Below are 27,720 nucleotides of genomic sequence, written 5' to 3' on the forward strand. Positions count from 1 at the left end.
CCGTGGCTGGAGTGGTTGGTTTTGCGACTCAGTATGGGAATGGAGTATTCCAGCCCATCTCTCTTGTTACTCGGTCGCTTGGGGTGGTTGGTTGTGCGACTCAGTAACAAGATGAGGTGGTGTTGGGGTACAAAGTTTCCGTGAGGCGGGGTTGTGAAGGAAAGTTTCCTGAAGGAGAAGTTACCAAAAGTGGAAAGTTTCCAAAAATGGAAAGTGCTAAATATGGAAAGTTTTATGGGAGTTAGAATTTGTCCATTTTAGCGGTGGAGAGCCTTAAAGGGGGGCTTGTGTGTGGCCTTAGTGGCGGACTTTTGAGTCAGTGTGCCCGTGTGTGGCGGTCTTTTTAGACAATGTGTGGTCTTTGTGACGGGCTTTTTAGCCAGAGTGTCTTTGTGACGGTCCTCTTTAGGACATTTGTGTGGCCTTGGTGGCGGTCCTTTCTAGGACATTTGTTTGGCCTTTGTGGCGGGCTGTTTAGCCAGAGTGTCTTTGTGACGGTCCTTCGGGACAGATGGTCTTTGTGACGGTCCTTCGGGACAGATGGCCTTTGTGGCGGGCTGTTTAGCCAGAGTGCCTTGGTGGCGGTCCTCTTTAGGACATTTGTTGGCCTTGGTGGCGGTCCTCTTTAGGACATTTGTTTGGCCTTGGTGGCGGTCCTCTTTAGGACATTTGTTTGGCCTTGGTGGCGGTCCTTTTTAGGACATTTTGTTTGGCCTAGCGGCCCTTGTGGCGTGTATATGATCCTTGTGTGGTCATGAGGTATTCCAGTGAGGAAATATGTGGTTGGTAGGACATTGAGATGTTTTGTACGCGAACCACGGGAAGGAAACCTGGATAGGGATAGGACTCAGACGTGTTCAGAATCGTTTGCTCGCGACTCTTGGGGGACTTAGGTTCTCCTAGTACTGCCATATTCAGAGACTTTGTGGCTCGGGAGTATGGTTGGTATATCGACTTCGGATGACGATCCGGGGGCGCTCTGTAGGGTGGCAACCCGAGAGACGAGTTTGGATTTTTCCTTATTTATTATGGCATGCGGGTTTAGGCCCGATGAGGAGCCAACATTTGGCATGCAGACTTAGGTCTGATGAGGAGCCAATAAAACTCAAGGTTTAGGCCTATGAGTAAAGGAAAGTCCAAAAAGTCAAGAGCAAATGACGCCTGGAGCGTGAGTTTATCGCCTAGAGGTGACCTTCTGTGGATCGGTCGGAGGAGTGCGGGCCGTGGAGACGGTTGCACGGGAGTCCTTGGCTGATGGTTGTTTGGGATTCGAGGACGAAACCAGTTTGGTGGGGGAGAATTGTAACATCCGTGAACCGAAATCCCAGTTTAGGGGATTGCATCGGTCGATGCAAGAGGTGCATTGGTCGATGTATGTGCAATTCTCTGCGTTTTGACTTAAGTCAAACGCTGCGTTTTGGACAAAGGGAAAAGAAAACCCTTAATCGTGTTTTGGTTTCATTCGACGGATTTGGCCGTTTTTGAGAGAAAACAAAAAAAAGAAAAGTGTTCTTGGTGTTCTTGGAGATTTCTTGGAGATTTGGGGCGTTCCTGTAGAGATCTGTAGCTGGGATCGTTGTAGGAGCTTCCTAGAGGCTTGTTCTTGTTGTTTGAGGTTTAGTTTTCTTCTGTGGCAAAGGTAAGTGCATGACCATGGCTTATCTAAGCTAGAGGATTCTTTAATCTGCTTGTTGTGTGATGTTAGGCTTGTTAGATCGTTGCTATGGACGTTAGGAAGCTTTCTTGTGGCTTGGGATCGAGTTTTGTGGTTGTAGGAACGAAGATCCGGCGAGAAGCTTCGGGGAAATCACGGTGCTCGACGTTGCGTCGATCGATGCATATCTTGCATCGGTCAATGCAAGTGCGAGGACGGCGCGTAAAACTCTAGGGTTTTCGTGTTACGTCGAGCATGCGTCGGTCGATGCAGACTGGGTATCGGTCGATGCAAGTTACACTTGCATCGGTCGATGCAGCTTCTGTGTCGATCGATGCTTCCCCATTTGGCATCGGTCGATGCATGTGTGGTGTCGGTCGATGCTAAGTCCTGGTTTGTTATGGTCGTTTGTTGATTGTTGTGTGTTGGTTATTGATACTCTATTGCTTGTGTGTATAGCTCAGTAGATGGGAGGATTGCCTTACTGAGTGTTTATAAAATACTCATGCATTGTAATATGTATTTGTGGTGCAGGTAAAGGCAAAGTGTGATCGTGGAATCCAGGCTATGAAGAGGAGGATGTTCTAGGGACTCGGTTTTATGTTGTCTGGCATTACTAGGTTGCTAGAGTTGGGTCATTAGAACATTGCTAGGTTGATGGTTCTTTGATTCTTGATGTTTGGTTATTGTTTATGTTGGAATTATGGATATGTTTTATTATTGGTTTATTATTGGATATTGGTTGGTTATTTCCGCTGTTGATTGTGAATGTGGTTAGGTGGCTAGTGGGTATGGGACCACTAGTTGTAGTTTATTTGTATTATATTATATTTATTAATTCAAAAAAAAAGGGGGTCGGTCGTTTCACATGTTCTTTTAAACCCTTCCAAGACTACATGCAACAAATGGTTGAATGCATGATAGTCTACTCTTAGATCTTAGCTTATTGACATGTAGATATAACAAGAAAAAAATGCAACACACAAACAATCAAAGATAGATACAAGAGCTACCGAGCTCATGTACCCTCTAAACACACACAAAACCGTAACTCACAACACATCTATAACCATAGCCTCAACTCACAGTGATTTAGGCAGAGGTTTGATTGAGTCGAGCTCCACCACACCGTAAATACGACAACACTTCGCCTCCTCTTTTACCTCAAGCTCTGACGAGCTCCCTCCTTATTCCTTGCTTGGAAATCTCTTAATTTATTTTCAAGAATTTTGAGAGAAAAATTTGAGGGAGTTTTGGTGTCTTTAGGGGTTTTAGGCAAAAATGAGAGTTCAAGAGTCCTATTTATAGGGCTCTTGGTCGAGTTTTGGGCAGAGAAGAGAGCTGCCAAATATCTCATAATTTGCATGGATTTTGCCAAGTGGCGCAATCTCGGATGCTTGTGGCGCGTGTATCTCAAACGCCAGGCGAAGGAGGCTTAATCGTCTGACACGTGTCCTCCCGCCGGTGGCCAACTCCTCCGCTTCCCGCGTCCAGAGCTTCCGTCTGCGACACACAACTCTGTCTCTCTCGTCCGCAATGACAATTCCTCGACCCTTCTCGGTCTCTCGTCCGCGTCCTTACAGTCCTTCCTTCTGTAGTCGATTTCCGCGTCCGCGACAAAAAGATTTCTCGTCCTTACTCGTTTCTCTCGTCCATGACATACGGTCCTCTCGTCCGTAGTCTATTTCTGCGTCAGTGTTGTATGGTCTTCCGTCCGTATACCGTCCTTTCGTCCGTGACATACGGCCCCTTTGTCCGTAGTCCGTCTCTTTGTCCATGACATACGGTCCCCTTTTCCTTGGTCCGCCTCCTCGTCCATGACGTACGGTCCCCTCGTCTGTGGTCCGCCTCCTCGTCCATGACGTACCGCCTTTCCGTCCGTAGTCCATTTTCGGCTTCTCCTTATTTTTAACTCGGCCTTTCCTTACTTTGCACTTCTTGCACCGATTCTCTGATATTCTAATCATCTACCATCCTTTCCCCTTTGTTGGCTCAATGGTTCACGAACAATCTTCGGCTATTATTCATCCCGCGTCTAGGTAACTTTCTCCCCAAGTTACTCGGTCGTTTTCCCAAGTTTTTCTTTCTCCTCCTTCCCAATCCTCTCTGGTCCTTTTGGTCACGTTCTTTTCGTCCGCTACATATCCTTTGATACGGGTCACTACAGTCTCCCATATAACGCCTCATAAGGAGCCATGTCAACAATCGCCTGATAGCTGTGGTTGTAAGCAAACTTTACCAGGTTCAGGTGATCGGCCCAATGACAACCCCAGTCCAGCACACACCTCCTCAGCAACTCCTCCAGAGTCTGTATTGTCCTTTCTCACTGCCCATCTGTATGAGGATTATAAGTTGTACTCATGTGCACCTTAGTGCCCAACTCTGCCTGAAACACCCTCCAGAACGCTGAAGTGAACTTGGAATCCATGTATGACACTATGCTCACAGGCACACCGTGCAACATCACTATCTCCCTCACATACTTCTTAGTCAAGACTGCTGCTCCATCAGTCTTCTTAATAGCTAGAAAATGTGCAGATTTGGTCAGACGATCCACAATCACATAGATAGCATCCATAGTCTGTGATACAAGCAACTCAACCACGAAGTCCATCGTGATCATATCCCGCTTCCACTCTGGAATGGGTAAACTCTACAACAGGCCACTCGGCACCTTATGGTCAGCCTTCACTAGGTTGCACGTATCACACCTCTAGACCCAGCTAGCGACATCCCTCTTTATCCCGACCCAGTGATAATACCGTTTGATGTCATGGTATATTTTGGTCGCTCCATGATGAACAGAGAACTTGCTCGAATGAGCCTCTCTCAGAATCTCTTGCCTCAAACCCTTATCCTTAGGCAGACAAACCCGACCATGCACCTAGATAGTTTCATTAGCAAAGACCTGATACTCAGAACCCGCAGCCTTAGAGGTGTTCACCAGCCCCTCATCACCCTCCTGAGCCAACCGCACTCTACTCAGAAGATCCGCTCTGTCAGCTGCCTCCAGTCCCAATGGCTCTTGTAAAATAGCAAATAACCTCAAAATACTAATCTCACTCACCAGAGACTCCATGTCCTGCTCCTGAGCAGAAGCCGCTTGCTTCCTACTTAGAGCATCTGCCACCAAGTTAGCTTTACCGGAATGGTAAGCTATATCTAGATCATAATTTGCCACTAACTCCATCCATCGCCTCTGCCTCAAGTTCAGCTCGGGCTGAGTGAAGATATACTTCAGGCTCTTATGATCTATGTATACCTGCACCTTCCGCCATAAAGATAAGATACCCAAATCTTCAAAGCGAAAACTACAGCTGCCATCTCCAAGTCATGGGTAGGGTAATTGCCCTCATGCTTCCGCAATTGTCGTGTAGCATAGTTAATAAAATTTCCCTCATGCATCAGCACACACCCCAAACCAACTCTGTAAACATCTTTATACACCACATATGGCTAATCCTGCTCCGGCTAGGCTAATACTGGTGTACTCATCAACATCTACTTGAGGCTTGCAAAAGCCGTCTCACACTCTGGTGACCACACAAAGAAAACGTCATTTCCTATTAGCTTAGTCATCGGCTGTGCCATACTCGCTAAACCCCTCACAAACTTCCTGTAGTATCCTGCCAACCCGAGGAAACTCCTAATCTTTGTGGCGTTTTGCGGTCTAGGCCAATCCCTGATGGCCTGAATCTTCTCTGGGTCTACAACGACTCCTGCTGCATAAACAACGTGACCTATCTCCCTCTGCCAGAAACTGCACTTGCTTAGCTTAGCGAAAAGCTTCACTCCTACAACTTCCTCAGAACCGCTCTTAGATGGATTTCATGCTCCTCAGGACTCTTGCAATACACCAGGATGTCATCGATGAAGATGATGACAAACTCATCCAAAAACTCCTAGAACACGCTGTTCATCAACCTCATAAACGCAGCTGGTGCATTGGTCAAACCAAAGGGCATCACCGCAAACTCATAGTGCCCATACCTCATCATGAAAATCGTTCTTCCTGACGTCCAGCTCATCTATCGGAATCTAATGGTAATCGGACGTCAAGTCAATCTTGGAGAACCAAGTAGCACCCCTCAGCTGATCCAACAACTCATCAATCCGCGTGAGAGGGTACTTGTTCTTCCTAGTGACTCGGTTCAGACCCTGATAACCTATACAAGAGCAAAAACTTTCGTCCTTCTTTAGAACCATCCTACAAACACCAAATCCCAAAAATAAATAAGTGATCAGATCCATTTGACTGAACATTTAGTAACATATTTTCATCGATCATGAAGTGACACAAAAAACAACTTATACTGAATTTGGACAGTTCATCCGAGAGTAGCAGAAAGGATAGTAATGACCTAAGAATTATCAAAGACATAAGTTTCCAAATCTAGTAGAAAATTCATTGAAACCATTAGTAAAAGGACTATGACTTAGAATATTTGACATATAAAATAAAGTTGATTTAACTAAGATTGTGTAAAATAATTAAATCATTAGGAAAAATGTGACTTAATCATAGCGTATAAATGACTTATTATGTATTTATATCACTTATTTTTTTTGTTATAATAATTCAAAATCAAAATGAAATCTCAAACACTAAACAAAACAAACTAAATCGAACAAACAAATAGTCATGAAATATATTGCGGGTTAAAAAATTAATATAAATATTTAGCCACATAAATGGTCAAAAAATTTAGTTATTCCTCTATTTGCAAAACATCCAATATTTAACGAACAAATACAATTATAACTTATAACCAATTGTAAAAAGAGTTTATCATTTATTTCTTTAATAATTGTTACTATTGTTTTAGAAAGTTTAAATCTTTTTTATTTTTTAATTATGTAGGCAAGTGGATCTGTTACAAGGTTGCTGCTGTTGGAGTTGGTCGCAACATAGATATATGTTATGGTTTTTTTGTTTTTATTATTATTATTAAGTGTGCTCCCCAATTAATAGTATCTAATTATAGAAAGTTGGGTTTTGAAAGTTAGCCATTAATAAGATTTTGACATTTGTCAAGTTATCAATCTCAGATTTTGACATGTGTAAAAGTTAATATTTAAAAGAAGAAATTTGATTACAACAAAAAAAAAAAAAATTTAAAAAAAATTAATAATGTAAGAAGATAATTATCAAAAATAACAGAATTTATTAAAAAAATACAAAGTTTTTTAAAATAATTATAAGAAGATTATATATATATATATATCATAAAATTCAAAATTATAATATGATTTACTTATTTTTAATTTTAAGTTATTAATTCTACAATAAATAGAAAAAGGGATTAAGTGAAAGATACAGTTAATTATTAATTTTAAATTTTGTAAATACTCACTTCTATATAAGCATAGATCGTCTCATATTTAAATAATTTATTCAAAACTACTGCTTTCAACTTTGTTTAATTGGGAATTTTTTTTTTAATGGGAAGTTAAATTTTTCTTATTTTTTAAAACCAAAATTTTCTCCTAGTTTTTATTTTTCAGATGGGAATAATTTAGATTAATATGTTGACCCAAAAAAATATTAATATATGCGTTTTCTTTTTCTAATACTGTATTTTAAAGGTTATTGTAGTATTTTTTAGATTGTTTTATTTAATTTATATTTTTATCTTTGAATTATTTGGGATTCATATATTACCGTGCTTATAATTATCTATTGTTTTTTAATTATGTCAAATTAATTTTCTTCTAATTTCTCAACGGTTGGTCATAAACCCTTTTTTTGCAAACATAGTTTTTATCATTATTCATTCAATCCCAAAGGGAGATAACGATTAGAATCTCATCAACCTAATAGATAGATAAAATAGGCTAATCAAACACAAGCTTACAACAAACATAGATATATAGATTAGAAAAACATAAATCGTTGTTGATAGATCCATAGGATCTCAAAGACTGTGGCACCATGGTTTGTGGAAAGGTTTAAAAGAATTGATTTGGCCACATATGTCACCAAAATGCACTTATTTTTTAGGTCAAGTGTCCTGCGAGAACTTCATGATGGGTGACCTTCCTGGAAGTGATTGTCGGAACTGTGCAAGCGAGGACAAAACACAGAAAAATATTATTTGTAAGATCGGTAAACAAGTTTTTAAAGCCTCCCAGACTTAACAAACCGGCCATCGAATATGGGTGGATCCACAGGCCGGGAATAGATGTAGGGCCCACTTAGGAAAGTTGTCTCATGGACTGAGAGTGGACATGAGCTTGAGGCGTTACAGAGATAGAGGCTACATCATGATGTGTCGAATGAGCCTCTCTCAGAATCTCTTGCCTCATACCCTCATCCTTAGGCACACAAACCCGACCATGCATGTAACGCCCCCGAACCGTCCTAGGACCACGAAGGCCATCGGACAGCCACGGGACGCCACTTGCAAAATTGCGCCGAGGTGGTCCGGCCGAGGGACGGAAGCTGCAGACTTCCCGACCGATCCTCCCTAGCACAATCCCACCCGCAACCGAGGTTACTTAGGCTTTTCAACCCTCGCGGCCTGGTGCGTTGTGTTAGCCCGGACAAGGCCGAGTATCATTTGCAACTTGCCATGTTTTCCTGAAAACCGCATATATATTACTTTAGTAAAATAATTCATCACAAACAAATTATTAAAGCAATATATATTTAGATAGTCGGAAAAATATACATAACCATTTGTAAAATTATAGGGTTTTACAAGGAACACAAGAAAACCCTATCCGGTACCCTAAAGTTTGCTCCGGCTCTAGACTCACTTAGGCTTCCCTGCAAAACCACAACAACTGAGACATGAGTAATCTAAGATTACTCAGTGAGCCTGGGTACCCCTTTTAATATCCTAAACAGGATTCTATTTCCCAACCCGACTACCCCAGTAAACAACGAAAACAAGCAAGTTAAACAAACTAGCAAGTTATCAAAGCAACGCAGCAAAAGCTATAGCGGAAGCAATCAAACAATCAAACATGCAAGAAGACTAGATCACTACGACACACTTCGAAAGATCTAGACTCGCTACTCACAACACAAGACGACTAAAGACCACTTTAGACTCTTGACTCATCTACACCACGCAAGGACAATCTAGAATAAACAAGGAACACTTGAACTATCCTAGACTCCTACACCAAACACCACATGCAAAGACGACTAGCCATAAACAAGGGACTCTTGATTACTCTAGACTCTTTACACCTAGGGCCCTTCGATAATCTGTTCCGTTCCATCTCCTTCTCCATGCCGAGACCACAAAGTTCTCCGGCATGATCCCACCTTTAACTACATCGTCATGTAGCGGTCACGCTAGTAGCTAGCCAGCCGTGACAATGTCTCCGCGCAAGTGATCGTGGGAACTCACGCGTGACATATACTTTTGGAACCAGAAATATCGACTCACTACTCTAGCTTACGACTCAAGAAACGAATTCGAGAGACTAAGCTAAAATCAACCTCACACGAATAATTCAAGCAACGATTAGTCAAGCATACAAGCATGAAATCAAGCGAGAATTAAACAAGCAATAATCAGACAAGGAGCAAGAATAAAATCAAGCAACTTGTGATTAATCTATACGCATGCACACCACATAAGCAACTTAAGCATAAATTATGCAACAAGTCCTAATACGCATGCAACCAAGTAGGATTTACCCATTTAAATCCTAAGTCCAAATTAACATGCAACCTAACCGATTTACTCATTTAAATCCCCAAGGTTTATTTAAGCATGTTCTAACCTCGATTAAAATTATGCAAAACAATGCAAAATACTTAATCTTCTCTTGTGCATGCAACCGGTTTTAACAAGAAATTATCAAGCAAAACTAGGTTCTATCACGCATGCAATTCTAACCAAATTTTAAGTCCCAATTACTTAAAATATAACCAATTCAACATGCAAGGTGATTCAAGTTAGATGTGTATCTACACATTTCACTAAGATGAATCCTACTAGGCATGCAATCAATTTAAACCAACACTACATGCATGCACCCTACATGCATTACCGCAGACTCACCTCTCGCGTATCGACGATGATTACACAGACTCACGGCACCACACGATCAGACGGTCTCCGCTTGACACTCCTCCGCTCCTTCAACCGTTCTCGTTCTCGGCTTACTTAGTCCAACCGCGTCTCTTTCTCAATAGCCTCTTCGCTAGAAGCTCCTTTCTCTTTGACAGCTTGATCTCGACACCACCTCCGTGTTTTCTCGATGATCACTTGATAACAACTCCGCTTCTTCGCCTAAGATTACTTCGGCAGCAACTCCTTCTTTTATGCGACTATCTCTCTCTCGGCGATCTCTCCTTTGTTTCTCTCTTAACTTTGAGAGAAAACAAAACTCTAAGTGTTTGAGTGTTTAGTGAGATGAGAGAAAATGAGAAACTTTGATAATGAGCTTCACTCCCTCTATTTATAGGCTCGAATTCTCCTCCTCTCCTTAGTGCAAATCGACATGTGTTTTCTCCTTTTCTTGTTTATGCGACAAGTGCCTCTCCATCCAATCAAAGCTCGCCAATTAGCTTCCTAATCCTTCTCTATTAGTGCATAAAACTCCTCCTCATTAGTGCATGTCTTCTCTTTTATTAGTGCATGTCGCTAATCTCCACATAATTTTATAAGGCAATTGTGTGACTTGGCTTAATGTGGTTCTCTTCTTCTCCTTAAGTCTTCTTGGTGAAAATTAGTGAGACTTGGCCACCTTAACACCACTTCTTCCTTAAACGCCTTGATTAAGCTTAATCTTCCACTATCTTCTTTAATCTTCTTAATTAAATTAATTCCCCCACTTATCTTGCTTCTTATTGGTCGTAATTTTGAGAAAATAATAAATTTTCCCAAAACACTCAATCCTTTGTCTATCACCTTTGACATTCCCCTCCAGCTCTTCTCATCTCCTTTGGACAGTTTTCTGGGTCGTCCGGCCGTTCCGTTCGGTACGCTCGGTAATCTCTCAGGCAATACGGACAGTATGCCTTGGTCCGTTCGGTCATTACATCTCGGGTGTTTTGACTGTGTGTCTCGACGATTCCTCTCGGGCCTTCGACAAATTTTCTCGGTACATGTTTCTTGGCAACATTTCTTGGCATTTTTCGGCCAACTCTTCCAATTCCTGCTCGGTCTTTGAGTCCTAGTCGTGCACTTGATTCCTCCGGTCTTGGCTCGGTCTTTATTTGACTAGCGAATATTTTCTCGGACTTCTTCTGGTCGTTCTTCTTGGTTTTACACCTTCTTTCTTTTCAAGTACTTTCCGGTCCATTTCTTTGATCTTTTATTTTGAGGTTTTTACCCTTGGTGAGGGTCATTACAATGCACCTAGATAGTTCCATTAGCAAAGACCTGATACTCAGAACCCGCAGCCTTAGAGGCGTTCACCAGCCCCTCATCACCCTCCTGAGCCAACCGCACTCTACTCAGAAGATCCGCTCTGTCAGCTGCCTCCAGTCCCAATGGCTCTTGTGAAATAGCAAATAACCTCAAAGTACTGATCTCACTCATTAGAGACTCCATGTCCTGCTCCTGAGCAGAAGCCGCTCGCTTCCTGCTTAGAGCATCTGCCACCAAGTTAGCTTTACCAGAATGGTAAGCAATATCCAGATTATAATTTGCCACTAACTCCATCCATCGCCTCTGCCTCAAGTTCAGCTTCTAAACCAAGTAGTTTGATTGTTGTTGACTCCAGTGCTTCTCATCATATGATAAGTAACTCAAGTCTGATAAACAACATAAAACCAGCTCTAAGAAATGTTATCATAGCTAATGGGGATCGAATACCAGTAAAAGGAGTAGGGGATTTGAAACTGTTTGACAAAACCTCAAAAGCTTTCTTTATGTCTACCTTTACATCAAACCTTCTATCGGTTAAAAGAGGCACTAATGATTTAAACTGCTACACCATCTTTGGTCCTAATAGTGTTCATTTTTAGGATATTGAGATTGGAAAGATTCTTGGAGAGGGGAATGCTAATGGAGATCTCTATGTCTTAGAGAACACTTCACCAAGTCCTTCTCCTTTGTTTAAATCCTGCTTTGCTTTTAGTTTAAATGCAGTGTGGCATGGTAGATAGGCCATCCTCACTCTCGAGCTCTTAATCTAATGTTGCCTAATGTTTCTTTTGACAATTCAAGTTGTGAGTCTTTATTCTTGGAAAACACTGCAAGTTTATTTTTCCTAAATCTACTACTATTTATGAGAATTGTTTTGACTTAGTACATTCAGATGTTTGGACATCACCATGCCTATCTAGAGACAATAACAAGTATTTTGTGACATTCATTGATGAAAAGTTAAAATATACTTGGATTACTTTGTTACCATCTAAGGATAGAGTGTATGATGCATTTGTTAACTTTCAAAACTAGGTTACTAACCACTTCAATGCCAAAATAAAGGTCCTAAGATCCGACAATGGAGGAGAATACACAGGTCACAAGATCAAGGAACATTTGGCCAAACATGGCATCCTAAACAAGTTGCCCATATACACCCCAACAAAATGGTGTAGCAGAGAGGAAAAATTGACACCTTATGGATGTTGCAAGATCGATGATGTTTCATACTAATGTCACCAAAAAAGTTTTGGGGTGATGCAGTAATGATAGCGTGTTATCTTATCATAGAACTCCAACAAAGATTCTTGATGATAGGTCTCCATTTGAGGTACTCAACAAAACCAAGCCATCTTTAGATCACTTACGTGTGTTCGGTTGTGTGTGCTTTGTGTTAGTACATGGGGAGCAAAGGAACAAACTCGATCCTAAGAGCACCAAATGCATGTTCATCGGCTACTCAACAACGCAGAAAGGTTATAAATATTATGATCCAACTACGGGTCGACTGCTTATCTCTCGAGATGTGAAATTCATCGAAGATGCAGGTTACTTTGACAAGAAAGATTGGAACAGTTTGAAGGATCTGTCTCACTCTCCAAATTACCGAGCATCAAGCTTGAAGTTCCTACTCGATCATATTGGACATTCTTCACACAAGACAAGTGATGGTCAAGCTACGTCTTCCATGGACAACGACGAACCACTGCAGACTATTTCTTATCCTCCTGGTGCTGAATCAATTAGAGATGCGACCAATCAAGAAGAACATTCTGAAGCTGTGGAGGATGATTTGTCAAGCAGAGAGACACCACTAACGATGAATATGGGATGTCTCCAGTAGAGGCACGACCTCCTCATCAAGCTCTTCGTAGAAGTGAGAGAGTCAAACCTCCATCACTCTACCTGGCGGGACAAAAACTTCTACTATAGCAGTCAAGCTATTGCTCATCCTATCCAAGCGGTATGTTCCCATGAGCTGCTACCCGAGGAATACCAAGCTTTCTTCGGTAAGATTGAGGTTCACTGGATTCCTCAAACCTACGATGAAGCTAAAGATCATGACGAATGGTTAGGAGCGGTCAAAGACGAGATAGGAGCCATGACTAAGAACCATATTTGGGATGAAGCTGATCTACCTAAAGGCAAAAAGGCGGTTAGCTCCAAATGGGTATTCACCATAAAGTACTTGAGCAATGGTGACATTGAACGCTACAAAGCTCGCCTTGTAGCTCGTGGGTTCACTCAGACATACGGGACGGACTACAAGGAGACATTTGCCCCAGTGGCGAAGTTACATACGGTTCGTGTGGTCCTTTTCCTGGCTACCATTTTTTTAGAGCAAAAAGACGAGAACAATTTCTCTCCACACATGAGGAGGGCAGAGCCGAGGTTCTCTCTATGGTGGAGAAGATTGGACGCAAGGTTATCTCCCCAAGAGAGGAAGGTGGAGGAGATTGGACGCAAGGTTATCTCCCCAAGAGAGGAAGGCGGAGCCAAGGTTCTCTCCACGGTGAAGGAGGTTGGACGCAAGGTTCTCTCCATAAGGGATGAGGGCGGAGCCGAGGTTTTGCTCCATGGTGGTCATACATTATTGTGATGATACATCATTGATTAGCATATTATGTAATATATTTTTTATTCAAAATGATTTTTTTGAGCCAGCAATAACAATTTTAGTAATTAAAAAACTATGCAGAAGTGAAAGTGAAATAGTTGGCTTAATGTGTTTATATAGACATTTTCTAGGTGGTGATAAAGAATATATATATTTGTAACATAAAGTATATTTAGGTGTAAAAAAATACACTTGAAATAGTAACATACATAAAAGATTTGTAAATGGATATAAACTAGTGTATTATAACAAAAATAAAAATTTAAAATAACGTATAATAAATTTTAATATATTTTTATTAAATTAAATTTAATTTATAAAACTTTAAACCTGGGTCCTCTCATCTAGAATATGATAATTTTGGGATAAATGGTATTTTTAATGACTCGATTTTACTAACTAGTTTCAGTAGTAGCAGCAGATTTGGTAATAATCTAGTAAAAAAATTTGGACATCGATTATAATAATAAAGAGATATAAAAAGAAAAAAGAAAAAAGACAATAGTATTAGACTTTAATAAAAATATATCTGCGGGTAGTAAAGCAACAATCTGGATAAGTGCGGCCAGGAGGTTCGTTTAATAATCCCAATACGTTGTCGTGTGTCCACCCACTATTAAAGAAGTGAGCTACCGAAGGGATTTCTATTCTAGGGTTTTCCGCTTGCCTCTTCCTCCTTACTTCTCGAGATCTCTTCTCTTCGATATTCTCTATTCTTCTTTGTTTCTTGAGGTCTCAGCATGCTCTTACTGTTTGAATCGTCAGAGGGATTTGCCCTCTTCAGAGTGGTCGATGAAGGAATCGTGGCGGCTGCTGCTGACGTTGTGGAAATAGGTAGACTGTTCGAGTCTCCGGAGTCAGCAAGACAGGTCTGATTTAAATGCCTAGTGTTTGGTTTCTAATTTTTTATTTTGTTTAGTTTTTAGTTTCTCTTACACCAAATATTTGGTGTACGCAGGTGGTCAGGCGAGTAGCTATTCTTAAGTTTGACGGCCAATTGGAAGCTCTCGGTGAGCTGGCTGCTTTGAGGCGCGGAGAACCGAGCGAAGAGCTTGTTGTTTTCTTAGAAGATAACTGTCTAGATGGTCGTGAATTATTAGGTGTGTCTGATCAAAGGCTTGGAGTTCAGATCAACATATTGCTGGTTTGTTATTACACCTTTTTTTTTTTTTTTTTTAATTCCCGTCAGTCTCTGTAGTGTTTGTCTCCTCTAATGGAGGTTCTCAACTCAATACAGCCGCAAATCAAATGTGTTCACAACGTAGCTGTATTGGAGCTTCTTAGAGGTGTTAGAAGTCAGTTCACAGCACTCATGGGTGGCGTATTCTTGGCTCCTCCGAGGTTGGATTTGGCTCACAAACTTGCTACGCAGACACTGGAGATTGATACTAACAGGGTATCGTTGGCAATTTAATTGTCTGACATTCAACTTATCCCGTGTGTGTTTGTTTTGCATCTCCTAACTATTTAGTTTATTATTTTTTTCAGGATGATTCCACTATTATCACAAGTATTCGTTTCTACGACAATCTTGACAAAGATATCAACATGTATGCTATGAGGGTTAGAGAATGGTATGCATTGCATTTTCCCGAGCTTTCTCAGATCATACCAGACAATCTCTTATATGTTAGAGTTGTCAGGCTCATGGGAAACAAGGCTGGGGCCGCTGCTTTAGACTTCTCTGCGGTAAACTCTCATATTATTAAACCTTGTAGTAGAGACTTCAACTTACAAAAAAAAACGCCCTGATTTTTTGATCTCATCCTTTCATTGCAGTTCCTACCAGAGGAGACTGAGATGGATCTGAAGACAGCAGCTATCAATTCAATTGGACCTGATTTCGATGACATCGACTTGCAGATGATCCGGGGTCTCTGTGATCAGGCTATGTCTGTTCATGACAGCAGAACTGCGCTTCGGGATCACCTGCAGGACAGATTGAACGTTGTTGCTCCCAATCTGACTGCTCTAGTTGGAGTGACGGTTGCTGCCCGGCTAATTTCTTGTGTAGGTGGTTTATGGAACCTCTCCTTGCTGCCTGCGAGCTCACTTGAGAGACTCGGAGCCAAAGCAGCCGATCCCATGTGTGGTTATATTTACAGCTCACCTATCGTTGAAACCCCAAATCTTAACAAGCTGAGGCTATCTCGATCATTGGCTGCTAAATGTGCTCTTGCCATTAGGATTGATCTTTTTGGTGCTGGCCAAAATAACAATATGGGACTCCACTACGCAGTTTACCTCCGTCAACTTAGGATGCGACACCTTCGTACACTCTACGGCCATCAATCAAGATAACTTCGTGCAGACCCCGTGTGTTCATCTCCTCTAGCGAATGGTTATTTCTTTCCTTCTAACCTCTCTTATACATTACATGCTTGCTTTACAATTTTGATTTCTAACATTGTATTATTTCATTTTTCCTTGTAAAGTTCTTGGAGTCAACTTGCAAGGTCGTTGAAGTTAATGAGAGATCCAAGTATACCAAAAAGGCCATCATCCAAGAATCAAAACCAAACTGTTTCCTATGCTTGCCTTCTATCTTTTTTTTGAACTTTGATCTCTGATGACACTTTTATGGAACTTGTATTTGTCTACTTTGAACTTGCCTATTCTGACAGTTTCAAGTTTAGTGTGTTAGATGTTTTAAGCTTAATGTCGGATTCCAGGTTTTCTTTTTTTTTTTTTTTTGTATATTTTATGGCATTTGGCTACATTTTCTAACCGAACCAAACGATACCTCTTGCGATTCTACACCTATTCTGTCGTTATACGTCTCACTCGTGTTCTTGCTTATCTCTGAGACAACCTCAGTGTTACTGCAGAAGTCATTGTACGTTTCCCCTTTTTTTTTTTTTTCTTTGTTTGTTTGGTCAAACCCATAGTTTCGCCTGCTTAAAAACAGAGGAGATGAAGACTTCCAAATTACAAGAAACCATGGTAATAATGAAAACCGCCAGAGCTAAAAATGATGAAACGGAATCGATAAGCCGTAACACAGATGAAGATACGTCATTATCCGTAATAGGAAGCTTTTCATAAATAAGCTGATTTAAACGAGAAGAGAAACTTTAAAATTCTTCTTGTAAAAAAAAAAAACAAAAAAAAAAAAGAGCAGAATATTAATTAACAGACCTGTTTTCCATTTGTCCCCATCACGGTGGATGAGAGAATCTTCCCTATTTTGAAAACCATTTTGTCGATGTGGGACAATTTTCATTCTCACTTACTAAAACTAATTCAATGGGCCTAGATTATGTAAACCTTATTGGGCCTGGTTTCAGTTCGTAAGACGCTAACGACGCCGTTCTTGTTGCTCCCCGCACGGCCTGTGAGGAGGAGGAACCAAGATTTGGCTGGCGCAAGCGTAAAGCTCAAGACAAAATGCTGAGGTTCTGATTATCGAAGAGTGGTCTTCTTCAGGATAACGGAACCATTCGTCATAAGAGAAACAAATATTAATGGTACAAGCTTGTGTAGGTTCTTTTAAGATGCAATTGTATGTTGATCTTCATCCTTTGACAAACACTACACCTTACACACTGGTGCAGAGTATGTCAGTGGCTAAGGCTTTGGTACTGTTCCGGTCAGTGGGTCTCAGACATTTGTTGATTCCCAAGACTCAAGCTTCAGGAGTGAGTTTGCTCACTTTTTTTGTACACGATTCAATATCTTTTCTTGACGGTTAATCACAATGTGTCTCGTATTCTTGCAGATGTCACCTGTGATAGGGATCTTAACAAGGCAAGATCTAAGGGCTTATAACATTCTACAAGGCAAGATCTAAGGGCTTATAACATTCCCATTATCAGTTCAAATGAAGAATACAGAACAAAACTTTGACGCTTGGGAGAAGTTACATGTTTTGAGTTTGGTTCTCATCAGATTCTGAGGGGTATGAATTTGAAGATATCACATTAAAGCAAGGATTTTGAAATTAAATTTAGTGAATTTAAATTTTTGAGTCATTTACAAACGAGAACTCTCTTTTTAACTCTTTGTCAACCACCAATCTATGTACAAATGACTAAACTTTTGGGCCAGCAGCTAAACTCCATACACGCATATTCCCACCTTTGTCTCCACTGAATAGCAATCCTCCGGGACCAACTGTGAGTGTGCTGATCGTGTGCGTAGAGAACATTTTTCCTCTTTCTTCAAAACTGTGTATAACCCAAAAGATACAGAAATAATTAGTGATAAAGTTGATTAAAGATTAAAGAGTACAATGCAATTATAACATTGTTACGCTTCAATTACGATGGTAGGCCGTAGATGCCAACAGTTCCATTTTGGTAAGAGCAGAATATGATCGGTTTGGCCTCTGCATCGTGCATCCCACAAAGAGCATGAACAACACTCTGTTTCAAACAATCAGATATGCTTTTTTTGTTAAAACCAAGTGTTGTTTTTATGAAGAAGGGCGTAAGTGTAAACAAATCTTTACCTGTTCTTGTCTGCGTGTATGAGTAACTAACTTTCAAAACATCATTTTCAGAACAAGCCCAAACTTTTATGGTCCCATCCAAGGAAGACGATATCAGACACTTGTCCCAACATAAGAGTGACGTGACAGTGTCGGTATGTTGTTTCAGGGTCGTTATACATTGCAGGGTGTTGAGATCCCACACCTGGCGAATCACAGGAAACATAATTGATTGGAATGTTCATTCGAAATATGTTTAAACCTGAAATCAATTAGTGGCAGCCAGATTCTTACCTTTATTGTTCTATCGACCGAACCAGAGTATAGTAGTTGACCTCCAACAACAAAACAAGTGACTTCACCACTGTCAGTGATGTCCCTCGAGAGATGTGAGGTATTTGAAAGGATCAGACTCAGAGTCCGTAGCTTTCCAGACTGATATGCTGCCAGACTGCACTTCCAAAATAAATAAAAAAGAACACAATTTAGAATCATCAAATCAAAGAAGCAGAGAACTAACACATGTGTACAGAGATAGAGAGCAAGTTATAATGCTTACACTTGTTCTAGCAAAAAGCATTCCTTTAGCAACAGTCATTGCATGCACCTGACCAACCACCCCGTCAAGATGCAAATCTTTACTGGTTTGAACATTAAAAGCCTGCAGGATTGTATAAACAAAAACGTAAACACCATAACCAACATAGAATTAAGATAATAGAAAGCATATTTGAGTCAAGAGACGGTTTAAGCTAACCTTTACAGCGTTTTGCAAGCCAAGGAAAACCCATGGGCCTTCACTGATTAGAGATTGATGGTATGTACACACTGACCAGTATGGCAGTCCCAAATTCGCAATGTACCATCGCTACTGACTGAAAAGAGTTTATCTGAACCCTCAGGGAGGGCGATCCCCTTTATAGCCTTCTTGTGTCCTTCAAGAGCAGCTACCATGGCCAAACCAGGGAAACAAGACCAAGAGTGTAAGAACTGGCACTGATCACCCCTCTTGCAGTTTCCAGCTTTCCAATACTTGCATACACTCTTTTTGGGACTGCTGTTAGCTCTCGACACCGGACCTCTGGTGTCTGAAACAGATGAGCTTCTTGGCCCATACGCAGCATTCTTTCTCGGCTGATTTCGCACAACAGAACATCCTTTGCCGAAAACTGGTGGCTTTGTTGACCCATTGGCTTCATACTTCCTTGGCCTGTTGCCCTCTGGAGATTTGTACTCTTTAGAGGTCCAAACCAGATTCCTCGACACCTTATTTGGACTTTTCCTCATTGTATTGTCATATGGAGCGTAAGGTCTTCTGGAAACTACATCTGCTGCGAAATCCTGCTGTCTCTTGACTCCAAAATTCCTTCCCTGTGAGAATCTCCTAGGCGCCTCGTAATTCATACTAAAACATTGAGAAAATACCAACTTTAGAAGACTGAACCACAGAGTCGAATACTGTTGCTTCATCCATGATGATCCATAAATAAAATTTCAGAAAGGTAACAAGTCCAGAAGCAAGGAGTCTCTGAATTCCCCAATCGTTAGAAGTAAGAAGAGAATCAAAAGCACCAATCCTCTGACTGTGACCCCAAATTCAATCCAGGTAGCATAGAGCACCACGTCCAAAGGAAAAAAAAAGCAACTAAATATCTAATTTCAATCACACCATTCAGAACTCTAAACCTAAACTCTGAAGCTCAGAAGATTCAAATAAATCTTTACAGAGGACCATCTCAAAGGATGGAACAAGAACATATACAGTTCTCTAATAAAAATAACAACAGTAAGAAGGAGAAATCAGAGTAGCTAAACAGAGCAGAATTTCCAGGTCCCGTATTCAAAGACATATAATAAAGCCACACTTAACTAAGTAGTGAACTTATGCTGACCAATCCTACAGTATAAATAGAAACGAGGACTAACCTGTTCAAGCACAGAATTAAAATCCCTACCCCTCTCGACTATGTCACGCCTGATTCTGCGAGCAAGCCTTACATCAGCATCTGAAACCATTTAATAGTTTAAGATGACTATAAAAATGTGAAATAGATTCCAATTTGACTAATTCAATAGCTTAAAAAATTATAAGCATTTGTTCTATACTCAGTGGATGATATAAATGGTCAAAGTGAAAGAACCTATAAAGGCATCAGCTACAGAACAGGAGATGGAAAACATTGATTACAATATCATATCCCAGTATACAAAACTAATAAGTAAAAAGGATGTCAAAAGAGTGAAAGACGATGAGTACCGCAGGATATATGCGGGGAAGCGAAAAGACATAGCAGTTGATTGAACTGATTAACTGAAGATAAAGTTGGTCATTACCTGTGTCAACAAATATCTTCATATTCATCAGATTCCGCACTCGTGAGTCATGGAAGAATAGAATCCCTTCCAAAAGTATAACATCAGAAGCAACAGAGGGTGGTTCCAACAGATATTAATATGATAAATAAATGATTGTCAGCAACTGCAACACAGGAATAAAGTCGAAGAGGTGCTAACAAGCATGATTAAAATGGGGCATAGTAATGGGAGACGCGGCTTTAGACAATAAACCACATTAATGGTCTTGGAAACAAAAGTATATGCACCTGACGAAAAGTATCAGATCTACGTTGATGGGTCTTAAAGGAGTTTTCTTCTCAGAAGTCCCTAAATCTCATTTGACAATCTCAAAACTCCCTACTCGAAAAACAATTTCTTTTAGAATTATTTTTAATTCAAAAAATATGTCTATTACCTTACTACCCTAACACAAACAGAATTATTACATTTATTACCTGGGTTTTATCCACCCACCCAATATCTATTGGATCTAACCCACAAACATAGAATAATTATAACTTCAAAAAAAAAAAAGATCAAAGAAAGAGAGAACATACCTGAAATGTTGACTGGATGACGTACACATTTGGGTAGATTTTGCAGAGATCATGCTGCCCAAGTTTTGTGTGGATATGTTGCGTAATCAAATCGACTGCAACGTGATTATCACCTCCTCGAGGTATGATTACAAAACATCCTCAGAAAAAAGTTGAACACATGGGAAGCTCAGAAGATTCAAATAAATCTTTACAGAGGACCATCTCAAAGGATGGAACAAGAACATATACAGTTCTCTAATAAGAATAACAACAGTAAGAAGGAGAAATCAGAGTAGCTAAACAGAGCAGAATTTCCAGGTCCCGTATTCAAAGACATATAATAAAGCCACACTTAACTAAGTAGATGAACTTATGCTGACCAATCCTACAGTATAAATAGAAACGAGGACTAACCTGTTCAAGCACAGAATTAAAATCCCTACCCCTCTCGACTATGTCACGCCTGATTCTGCGAGCAAGCCTTACATCAGCATCTGAAACCATTTAATAGTTTAAGATGACTATAAAAATGTGAAATAGATTCCAATTTGACTAATTCAATAGCTTAAAAAATTATAAGCATTTGTTCTATACTCAGTGGATGATATAAATGGTCAAAGTGAAAGAACCTATAAAGGCATCAGCTACAGAACAGGAGATGGAAAACATTGATTACAATATCATATCCCAGTATACAAAACTAATAAGTAAAAAGGATGTCAAAAGAGTGAAAGACGATGAGTACCGCAGGATATATGCGGGGAAGCGAAAAGACATAGCAGTTGATTGAACTGATTAACTGAAGATAAAGTTGGTCATTACCTGTGTCAACAAATATCTTCATATTCATCAGATTCCGCACTCGTGAGTCATGGAAGAATAGAATCCCTTCCAAAAGTATAACATCAGAAGCAACAGAGGGTGGTTCCAACAGATATTAATATGATAAATAAATGATTGTCAGCAACTGCAACACAGGAATAAAGTCGAAGAGGTGCTAACAAGCATGATTAAAATGGGGCATAGTAATGGGAGACGCGGCTTTAGACAATAAACCACATTAATGGTCTTGGAAACAAAAGTATATGCACCTGACGAAAAGTATCAGATCTACGTTGATGGGTCTTAAAGGAGTTTTCTTCTCAGAAGTCCCTAAATCTCATTTGACAATCTCAAAACTCCCTACTCGAAAAACAATTTCTTTTAGAATTATTTTTAATTCAAAAAATATGTCTATTACCTTACTACCCTAACACAAACAGAATTATTACATTTATTACCTGGGTTTTATCCACCCACCCAATATCTATTGGATCTAACCCACAAACATAGAATAATTATAACTTCAAAAAAAAAAAAGATCAAAGAAAGAGAGAACATACCTGAAATGTTGACTGGATGACGTACACATTTGGGTAGATTTTGCAGAGATCATGCTGCCCAAGTTTTGTGTGGATATGTTGCGTAATCAAATCGACTGCAACGTGATTATCACCTCCTCGAGGTATGATTACAAAACATCCTCAGAAAAAAGTTGAACACATGGGAAGCTCAGAAGATTCAAATAAATCTTTACAGAGGACCATCTCAAAGGATGGAACAAGAACATATACAGTTCTCTAATAAGAATAACAACAGTAAGAAGGAGAAATCAGAGTAGCTAAACAGAGCAGAATTTCCAGGTCCCGTATTCAAAGACATATAATAAAGCCACACTTAACTAAGTAGATGAACTTATGCTGACCAATCCTACAGTATAAATAGAAACGAGGACTAACCTGTTCAAGCACAGAATTAAAATCCCTACCCCTCTCGACTATGTCACGCCTGATTCTGCGAGCAAGCCTTACATCAGCATCTGAAACCATTTAATAGTTTAAGATGACTATAAAAATGTGAAATAGATTCCAATTTGACTAATTCAATAGCTTAAAAAATTATAAGCATTTGTTCTATACTCAGTGGATGATATAAATGGTCAAAGTGAAAGAACCTATAAAGGCATCAGCTACAGAACAGGAGATGGAAAACATTGATTACAATATCATATCCCAGTATACAAAACTAATAAGTAAAAAGGATGTCAAAAGAGTGAAAGACGATGAGTACCGCAGGATATATGCGGGGAAGCGAAAAGACATAGCAGTTGATTGAACTGATTAACTGAAGATAAAGTTGGTCATTACCTGTGTCAACAAATATCTTCATATTCATCAGATTCCGCACTCGTGAGTCATGGAAGAATAGAATCCCTTCCAAAAGTATAACATCAGAAGCAACAGAGGGTGGTTCCAACAGATATTAATATGATAAATAAATGATTGTCAGCAACTGCAACACAGGAATAAAGTCGAAGAGGTGCTAACAAGCATGATTAAAATGGGGCATAGTAATGGGAGACGCGGCTTTAGACAATAAACCACATTAATGGTCTTGGAAACAAAAGTATATGCACCTGACGAAAAGTATCAGATCTACGTTGATGGGTCTTAAAGGAGTTTTCTTCTCAGAAGTCCCTAAATCTCATTTGACAATCTCAAAACTCCCTACTCGAAAAACAATTTCTTTTAGAATTATTTTTAATTCAAAAAATATGTCTATTACCTTACTACCCTAACACAAACAGAATTATTACATTTATTACCTGGGTTTTATCCACCCACCCAATATCTATTGGATCTAACCCACAAACATAGAATAATTATAACTTCAAAAAAAAAAAAGATCAAAGAAAGAGAGAACATACCTGAAATGTTGACTGGATGACGTACACATTTGGGTAGATTTTGCAGAGATCATGCTGCCCAAGTTTTGTGTGGATATGTTGCGTAATCAAATCGACTGCAACGTGATTATCACCTCCTCGAGGTATGATTACAAAACATCCTCAGAAAAAAGTTGAACACATGGGAAGCTCAGAAGATTCAAATAAATCTTTACAGAGGACCATCTCAAAGGATGGAACAAGAACATATACAGTTCTCTAATAAGAATAACAACAGTAAGAAGGAGAAATCAGAGTAGCTAAACAGAGCAGAATTTCCAGGTCCCGTATTCAAAGACATATAATAAAGCCACACTTAACTAAGTAGATGAACTTATGCTGACCAATCCTACAGTATAAATAGAAACGAGGACTAACCTGTTCAAGCACAGAATTAAAATCCCTACCCCTCTCGACTATGTCACGCCTGATTCTGCGAGCAAGCCTTACATCAGCATCTGAAACCATTTAATAGTTTAAGATGACTATAAAAATGTGAAATAGATTCCAATTTGACTAATTCAATAGCTTAAAAAATTATAAGCATTTGTTCTATACTCAGTGGATGATATAAATGGTCAAAGTGAAAGAACCTATAAAGGCATCAGCTACAGAACAGGAGATGGAAAACATTGATTACAATATCATATCCCAGTATACAAAACTAATAAGTAAAAAGGATGTCAAAAGAGTGAAAGACGATGAGTACCGCAGGATATATGCGGGGAAGCGAAAAGACATAGCAGTTGATTGAACTGATTAACTGAAGATAAAGTTGGTCATTACCTGTGTCAACAAATATCTTCATATTCATCAGATTCCGCACTCGTGAGTCATGGAAGAATAGAATCCCTTCCAAAAGTATAACATCAGAAGCAACAGAGGGTGGTTCCAACAGATATTAATATGATAAATAAATGATTGTCAGCAACTGCAACACAGGAATAAAGTCGAAGAGGTGCTAACAAGCATGATTAAAATGGGGCATAGTAATGGGAGACGCGGCTTTAGACAATAAACCACATTAATGGTCTTGGAAACAAAAGTATATGCACCTGACGAAAAGTATCAGATCTACGTTGATGGGTCTTAAAGGAGTTTTCTTCTCAGAAGTCCCTAAATCTCATTTGACAATCTCAAAACTCCCTACTCGAAAAACAATTTCTTTTAGAATTATTTTTAATTCAAAAAATATGTCTATTACCTTACTACCCTAACACAAACAGAATTATTACATTTATTACCTGGGTTTTATCCACCCACCCAATATCTATTGGATCTAACCCACAAACATAGAATAATTATAACTTCAAAAAAAAAAAAGATCAAAGAAAGAGAGAACATACCTGAAATGTTGACTGGATGACGTACACATTTGGGTAGATTTTGCAGAGATCATGCTGCCCAAGTTTTGTGTGGATATGTTGCGTAATCAAATCGACTGCAACGTGATTATCACCTCCTCGAGGTATGATTACAAAACATCCTCAGAAAAAAGTTGAACACATGGGAAGCTCAGAAGATTCAAATAAATCTTTACAGAGGACCATCTCAAAGGATGGAACAAGAACATATACAGTTCTCTAATAAGAATAACAACAGTAAGAAGGAGAAATCAGAGTAGCTAAACAGAGCAGAATTTCCAGGTCCCGTATTCAAAGACATATAATAAAGCCACACTTAACTAAGTAGATGAACTTATGCTGACCAATCCTACAGTATAAATAGAAACGAGGACTAACCTGTTCAAGCACAGAATTAAAATCCCTACCCCTCTCGACTATGTCACGCCTGATTCTGCGAGCAAGCCTTACATCAGCATCTGAAACCATTTAATAGTTTAAGATGACTATAAAAATGTGAAATAGATTCCAATTTGACTAATTCAATAGCTTAAAAAATTATAAGCATTTGTTCTATACTCAGTGGATGATATAAATGGTCAAAGTGAAAGAACCTATAAAGGCATCAGCTACAGAACAGGAGATGGAAAACATTGATTACAATATCATATCCCAGTATACAAAACTAATAAGTAAAAAGGATGTCAAAAGAGTGAAAGACGATGAGTACCGCAGGATATATGCGGGGAAGCGAAAAGACATAGCAGTTGATTGAACTGATTAACTGAAGATAAAGTTGGTCATTACCTGTGTCAACAAATATCTTCATATTCATCAGATTCCGCACTCGTGAGTCATGGAAGAATAGAATCCCTTCCAAAAGTATAACATCAGAAGCAACAGAGGGTGGTTCCAACAGATATTAATATGATAAATAAATGATTGTCAGCAACTGCAACACAGGAATAAAGTCGAAGAGGTGCTAACAAGCATGATTAAAATGGGGCATAGTAATGGGAGACGCGGCTTTAGACAATAAACCACATTAATGGTCTTGGAAACAAAAGTATATGCACCTGACGAAAAGTATCAGATCTACGTTGATGGGTCTTAAAGTCGTAGATTGGAAGAAAGTAAATTATGTGAATCTCAGCCAAAACAATACAGAAGAAAGTGGAACATTGAGAACAAGATTGAAGTAAAGAATCAAACCTGATTAACTAGAACAACACGATGGTCATGAAGTTGCTGAATTATCATATCACAGACCGTAGTTTTAACAGAAGCCGTACCACCAGTAACCCCTTTCAAATGGCAAAATCAAACAAAGACGTCAAAAACAAAAAGAACTGAAATTTATGCGAATTTATACAACTTGTGAAAGCACAAAATGCTACCATAGACAAAGGATCAAAACCCTAGATTTTAAAACGAAAGCAGAAACTCCCAAAATCAAGAGAGTTCGATAAAAACCTAAACAACGGGGGTTGAGAACGAAACGAGGGTTGAGAAATCACCGATAATGAAGGGCTGTTTGGGAGCGTCGGAAGCAGGATAAGAAGAGGAAGAAACAACTGATCGGAGGTGAGAAAAGTGAAGAGAGGACGGTGGAATTGGGTTAAGAAGAAGAGTGAAGGCCATCTGAAACGAAGACCGGAGAAGTGAGGCCCTGATGCCTTCTCCATCGCGTAGTCTATGGAAGAAGAATCCTCCGGCATTGAACTCCGATGAATCGATGGTTGCAGAGTTTGGAATTTTATGATTTTCTTTTTTTTCTTTTTTGTTTCCGGCGAAGAACAAAAGCGTTCGTGCCGTAGTGAAGACACTGGCAAGTAACGAATCTGTCCAACGCAAATATCAAAAAAACCTTCGTCTCCTCTCTTCACTCACTCCCTCTGACTAAACTGATATTTTCATTTACAATAATGTTTTTGGACTTTATATTTACAGTTTTCAGCAATAAATTTTACTATATTAAATGGTGTGTTAATTTAATATAAGCATCTTAGGAGAGATATTAAGCTAATTTAATAAATTTTACTTTGGGGAAAATAATAATAAAAAAAAAAAATCAGAATTTAACTCAAAAGTTGTACTTAATATACCACTAGTAATTGACCCGCGCTACGCGCGGAAGTTAGATGAAGGTGTATTTGGGGGTTTTGTTGTGTATATTATTTTTTAGTTATGTAAATTTATTTTTATGTCTGTTTTTGTATTTGATTTGGGTGCTTATGTTGTTTGTTGGATATTTAATAAATAGGTTTTATAGTAAGTATAATTTAGTGTGTTTTTTCTTTTCAAAATTTGAGATCATCTTTTGTGTTCTTAAAATATTTTTTGAGAATTTGTTAGAAATGCCCTTTTTGGCATACCCCTTTTCAAAATTGTCCCTTTTTTTGAACATTTTCATTTTTGCTCTTTTTTACACAATTACACTATGTTAAATTAATTTTTAGAATCTGTTTTTTTAGGTTTGGGTTCCCAATTTACATTTAGGATATAGTTTTAAGGGATATGGTTTAGTATTTGGAGTTTAGGGTTTATAATTTTGTCATTTTATTTATTAAAAAGGGGTATTTTTGAAAATGGTCATTTTAGCTTTCTTGCTTACTTTTTTTTTTGCATTAAGTATAATCTACTGTGTAGTTTTACATTTTTGTTTTATATTAGTTGTGTTTATTTTAAAATTTGGTTTT

At 39.2% G+C, this 27,720-nt stretch overlaps 4 protein-coding genes and 1 pseudogene across 28 annotated transcripts; 2 read left to right on the forward strand and 3 right to left on the reverse strand.

The window, feature by feature from the left end:
- Positions 1–4,367: 4,367 nt before the first annotated feature.
- LOC147933294 (uncharacterized) lies at positions 4,368–4,844 on the reverse strand. Its single transcript, XM_087477385.1, has 2 exons — positions 4,632–4,844; positions 4,368–4,538 (listed from the first exon to the last, which is right to left on the reverse strand). The coding sequence occupies exons 1-2, from the start codon at positions 4,842–4,844 to the stop codon at positions 4,368–4,370; spliced, it is 384 nt and encodes a 127-aa protein (XP_087333511.1).
- Positions 4,845–12,436: 7,592 nt separating this feature from the next.
- On the forward strand, positions 12,437–14,340 carry LOC147933295 (uncharacterized). The gene is made up of 3 exons (XM_087477386.1): positions 12,437–12,831; positions 12,928–13,294; positions 14,263–14,340. The coding sequence occupies exons 1-3, from the start codon at positions 12,437–12,439 to the stop codon at positions 14,338–14,340; spliced, it is 840 nt and encodes a 279-aa protein (XP_087333512.1).
- On the forward strand, positions 14,113–16,268 carry LOC104732721 (putative nucleolar protein 5-2). Of its 2 annotated transcripts, XM_010452301.3 has the most exons (7): positions 14,137–14,478; positions 14,568–14,753; positions 14,847–15,005; positions 15,098–15,183; positions 15,253–15,298; positions 15,389–15,950; positions 16,045–16,268. In XM_010452301.3, exons 1-6 carry the CDS (start codon positions 14,350–14,352, stop codon positions 15,908–15,910), a joined length of 1,128 nt encoding a protein of 375 aa, XP_010450603.1. In that variant the 5' UTR covers positions 14,137–14,349; the 3' UTR covers positions 15,911–15,950; positions 16,045–16,268. The 2 variants fall into 2 exon arrangements, with proteins under 2 accessions (XP_010450602.1, XP_010450603.1); XM_010452300.3 differs by having other exon boundaries at positions 14,113–14,478; positions 15,098–15,298.
- A 1,261-nt stretch (positions 16,269–17,529) lies between these two features.
- Positions 17,530–19,659, reverse strand: LOC104732719 (zinc finger CCCH domain-containing protein 59-like; annotated as a pseudogene). The gene is made up of 6 exons (XR_015573540.1): positions 18,796–19,659; positions 18,598–18,699; positions 18,333–18,489; positions 18,060–18,243; positions 17,873–17,973; positions 17,530–17,775 (listed from the first exon to the last, which is right to left on the reverse strand). The product of XR_015573540.1 is annotated as a zinc finger CCCH domain-containing protein 59-like (transcript).
- Positions 19,660–19,914: 255 nt separating this feature from the next.
- LOC147933296 (uridine/cytidine kinase UKL1, chloroplastic-like) lies at positions 19,915–26,936 on the reverse strand. 23 transcript variants are annotated; one of them, XR_015573541.1, is made up of 16 exons: positions 26,539–26,936; positions 26,234–26,325; positions 25,829–25,894; positions 25,421–25,500; positions 25,025–25,261; positions 24,465–24,530; positions 24,057–24,136; positions 23,661–23,897; positions 23,101–23,166; positions 22,693–22,772; positions 22,297–22,409; positions 21,737–21,802; positions 21,329–21,408; positions 20,933–21,045; positions 20,373–20,438; positions 19,915–20,044 (listed from the first exon to the last, which is right to left on the reverse strand). XR_015573541.1 is itself a non-coding variant. In XM_087476728.1 (4 exons), the coding sequence occupies exons 1-3, from the start codon at positions 26,660–26,662 to the stop codon at positions 25,489–25,491; spliced, it is 228 nt and encodes a 75-aa protein (XP_087332854.1). In that variant the 5' UTR covers positions 26,663–26,936; the 3' UTR covers positions 25,103–25,261; positions 25,421–25,488. The 23 variants fall into 23 exon arrangements, 1 of the variants encoding a protein (XP_087332854.1); XR_015573542.1 differs by having other exon boundaries at positions 19,916–20,019; XR_015573544.1 differs by lacking the exon at positions 19,915–20,044 and adding an exon at positions 20,642–20,732 and having other exon boundaries at positions 20,382–20,517.
- Between the last annotated feature and the right edge of the window lie 784 nt (positions 26,937–27,720).

The sequence above is a fragment of the Camelina sativa genome, chromosome 12, assembly GCF_030686135.1.
Source record: "Camelina sativa cultivar CO46 ecotype springtype chromosome 12, ASM3068613v1".
Lineage (NCBI taxonomy): Eukaryota > Viridiplantae > Streptophyta > Magnoliopsida > Brassicales > Brassicaceae > Camelina > Camelina sativa.

What these genes read in the sequence shown, in the direction of transcription:
- LOC147933294 (XM_087477385.1), bottom strand. Translation starts at nt 4,844, where the DNA reads ATGGAGTTAGTGGCAAATTATGATCTAGATATAGCTTACCATTCCGGT. An exon ending in GAGCGGATCTTCTGAGTAGA is followed by an intron (nt 4,539 to 4,631) that starts GTGCGGTTGGCT and finishes GAAACTATCTAG; the next exon opens with GTGCATGGTCGGGTTTGTCT.
- LOC147933295 (XM_087477386.1), top strand. Translation starts at nt 12,437, where the DNA reads ATGTTCATCGGCTACTCAACAACGCAGAAAGGTTATAAATATTATGAT. An exon ending in ATGAATATGGGATGTCTCCA is followed by an intron (nt 12,832 to 12,927) that starts GTAGAGGCACGA and finishes CTACTATAGCAG; the next exon opens with TCAAGCTATTGCTCATCCTA. An exon ending in CAGTGGCGAAGTTACATACG is followed by an intron (nt 13,295 to 14,262) that starts GTTCGTGTGGTC and finishes TTTCTATTCTAG; the next exon opens with GGTTTTCCGCTTGCCTCTTC.
- LOC104732721 (XM_010452300.3), top strand. Translation starts at nt 14,350, where the DNA reads ATGCTCTTACTGTTTGAATCGTCAGAGGGATTTGCCCTCTTCAGAGTG. An exon ending in TTCAGATCAACATATTGCTG is followed by an intron (nt 14,754 to 14,846) that starts GTTTGTTATTAC and finishes AACTCAATACAG; the next exon opens with CCGCAAATCAAATGTGTTCA. An exon ending in CTGCTTTAGACTTCTCTGCG is followed by an intron (nt 15,299 to 15,388) that starts GTAAACTCTCAT and finishes CTTTCATTGCAG; the next exon opens with TTCCTACCAGAGGAGACTGA.
- LOC147933296 (XM_087476728.1), bottom strand. Translation starts at nt 26,662, where the DNA reads ATGGCCTTCACTCTTCTTCTTAACCCAATTCCACCGTCCTCTCTTCAC. An exon ending in CAAACAGCCCTTCATTATCG is followed by an intron (nt 26,326 to 26,538) that starts GTGATTTCTCAA and finishes GCCATTTGAAAG; the next exon opens with GGGTTACTGGTGGTACGGCT.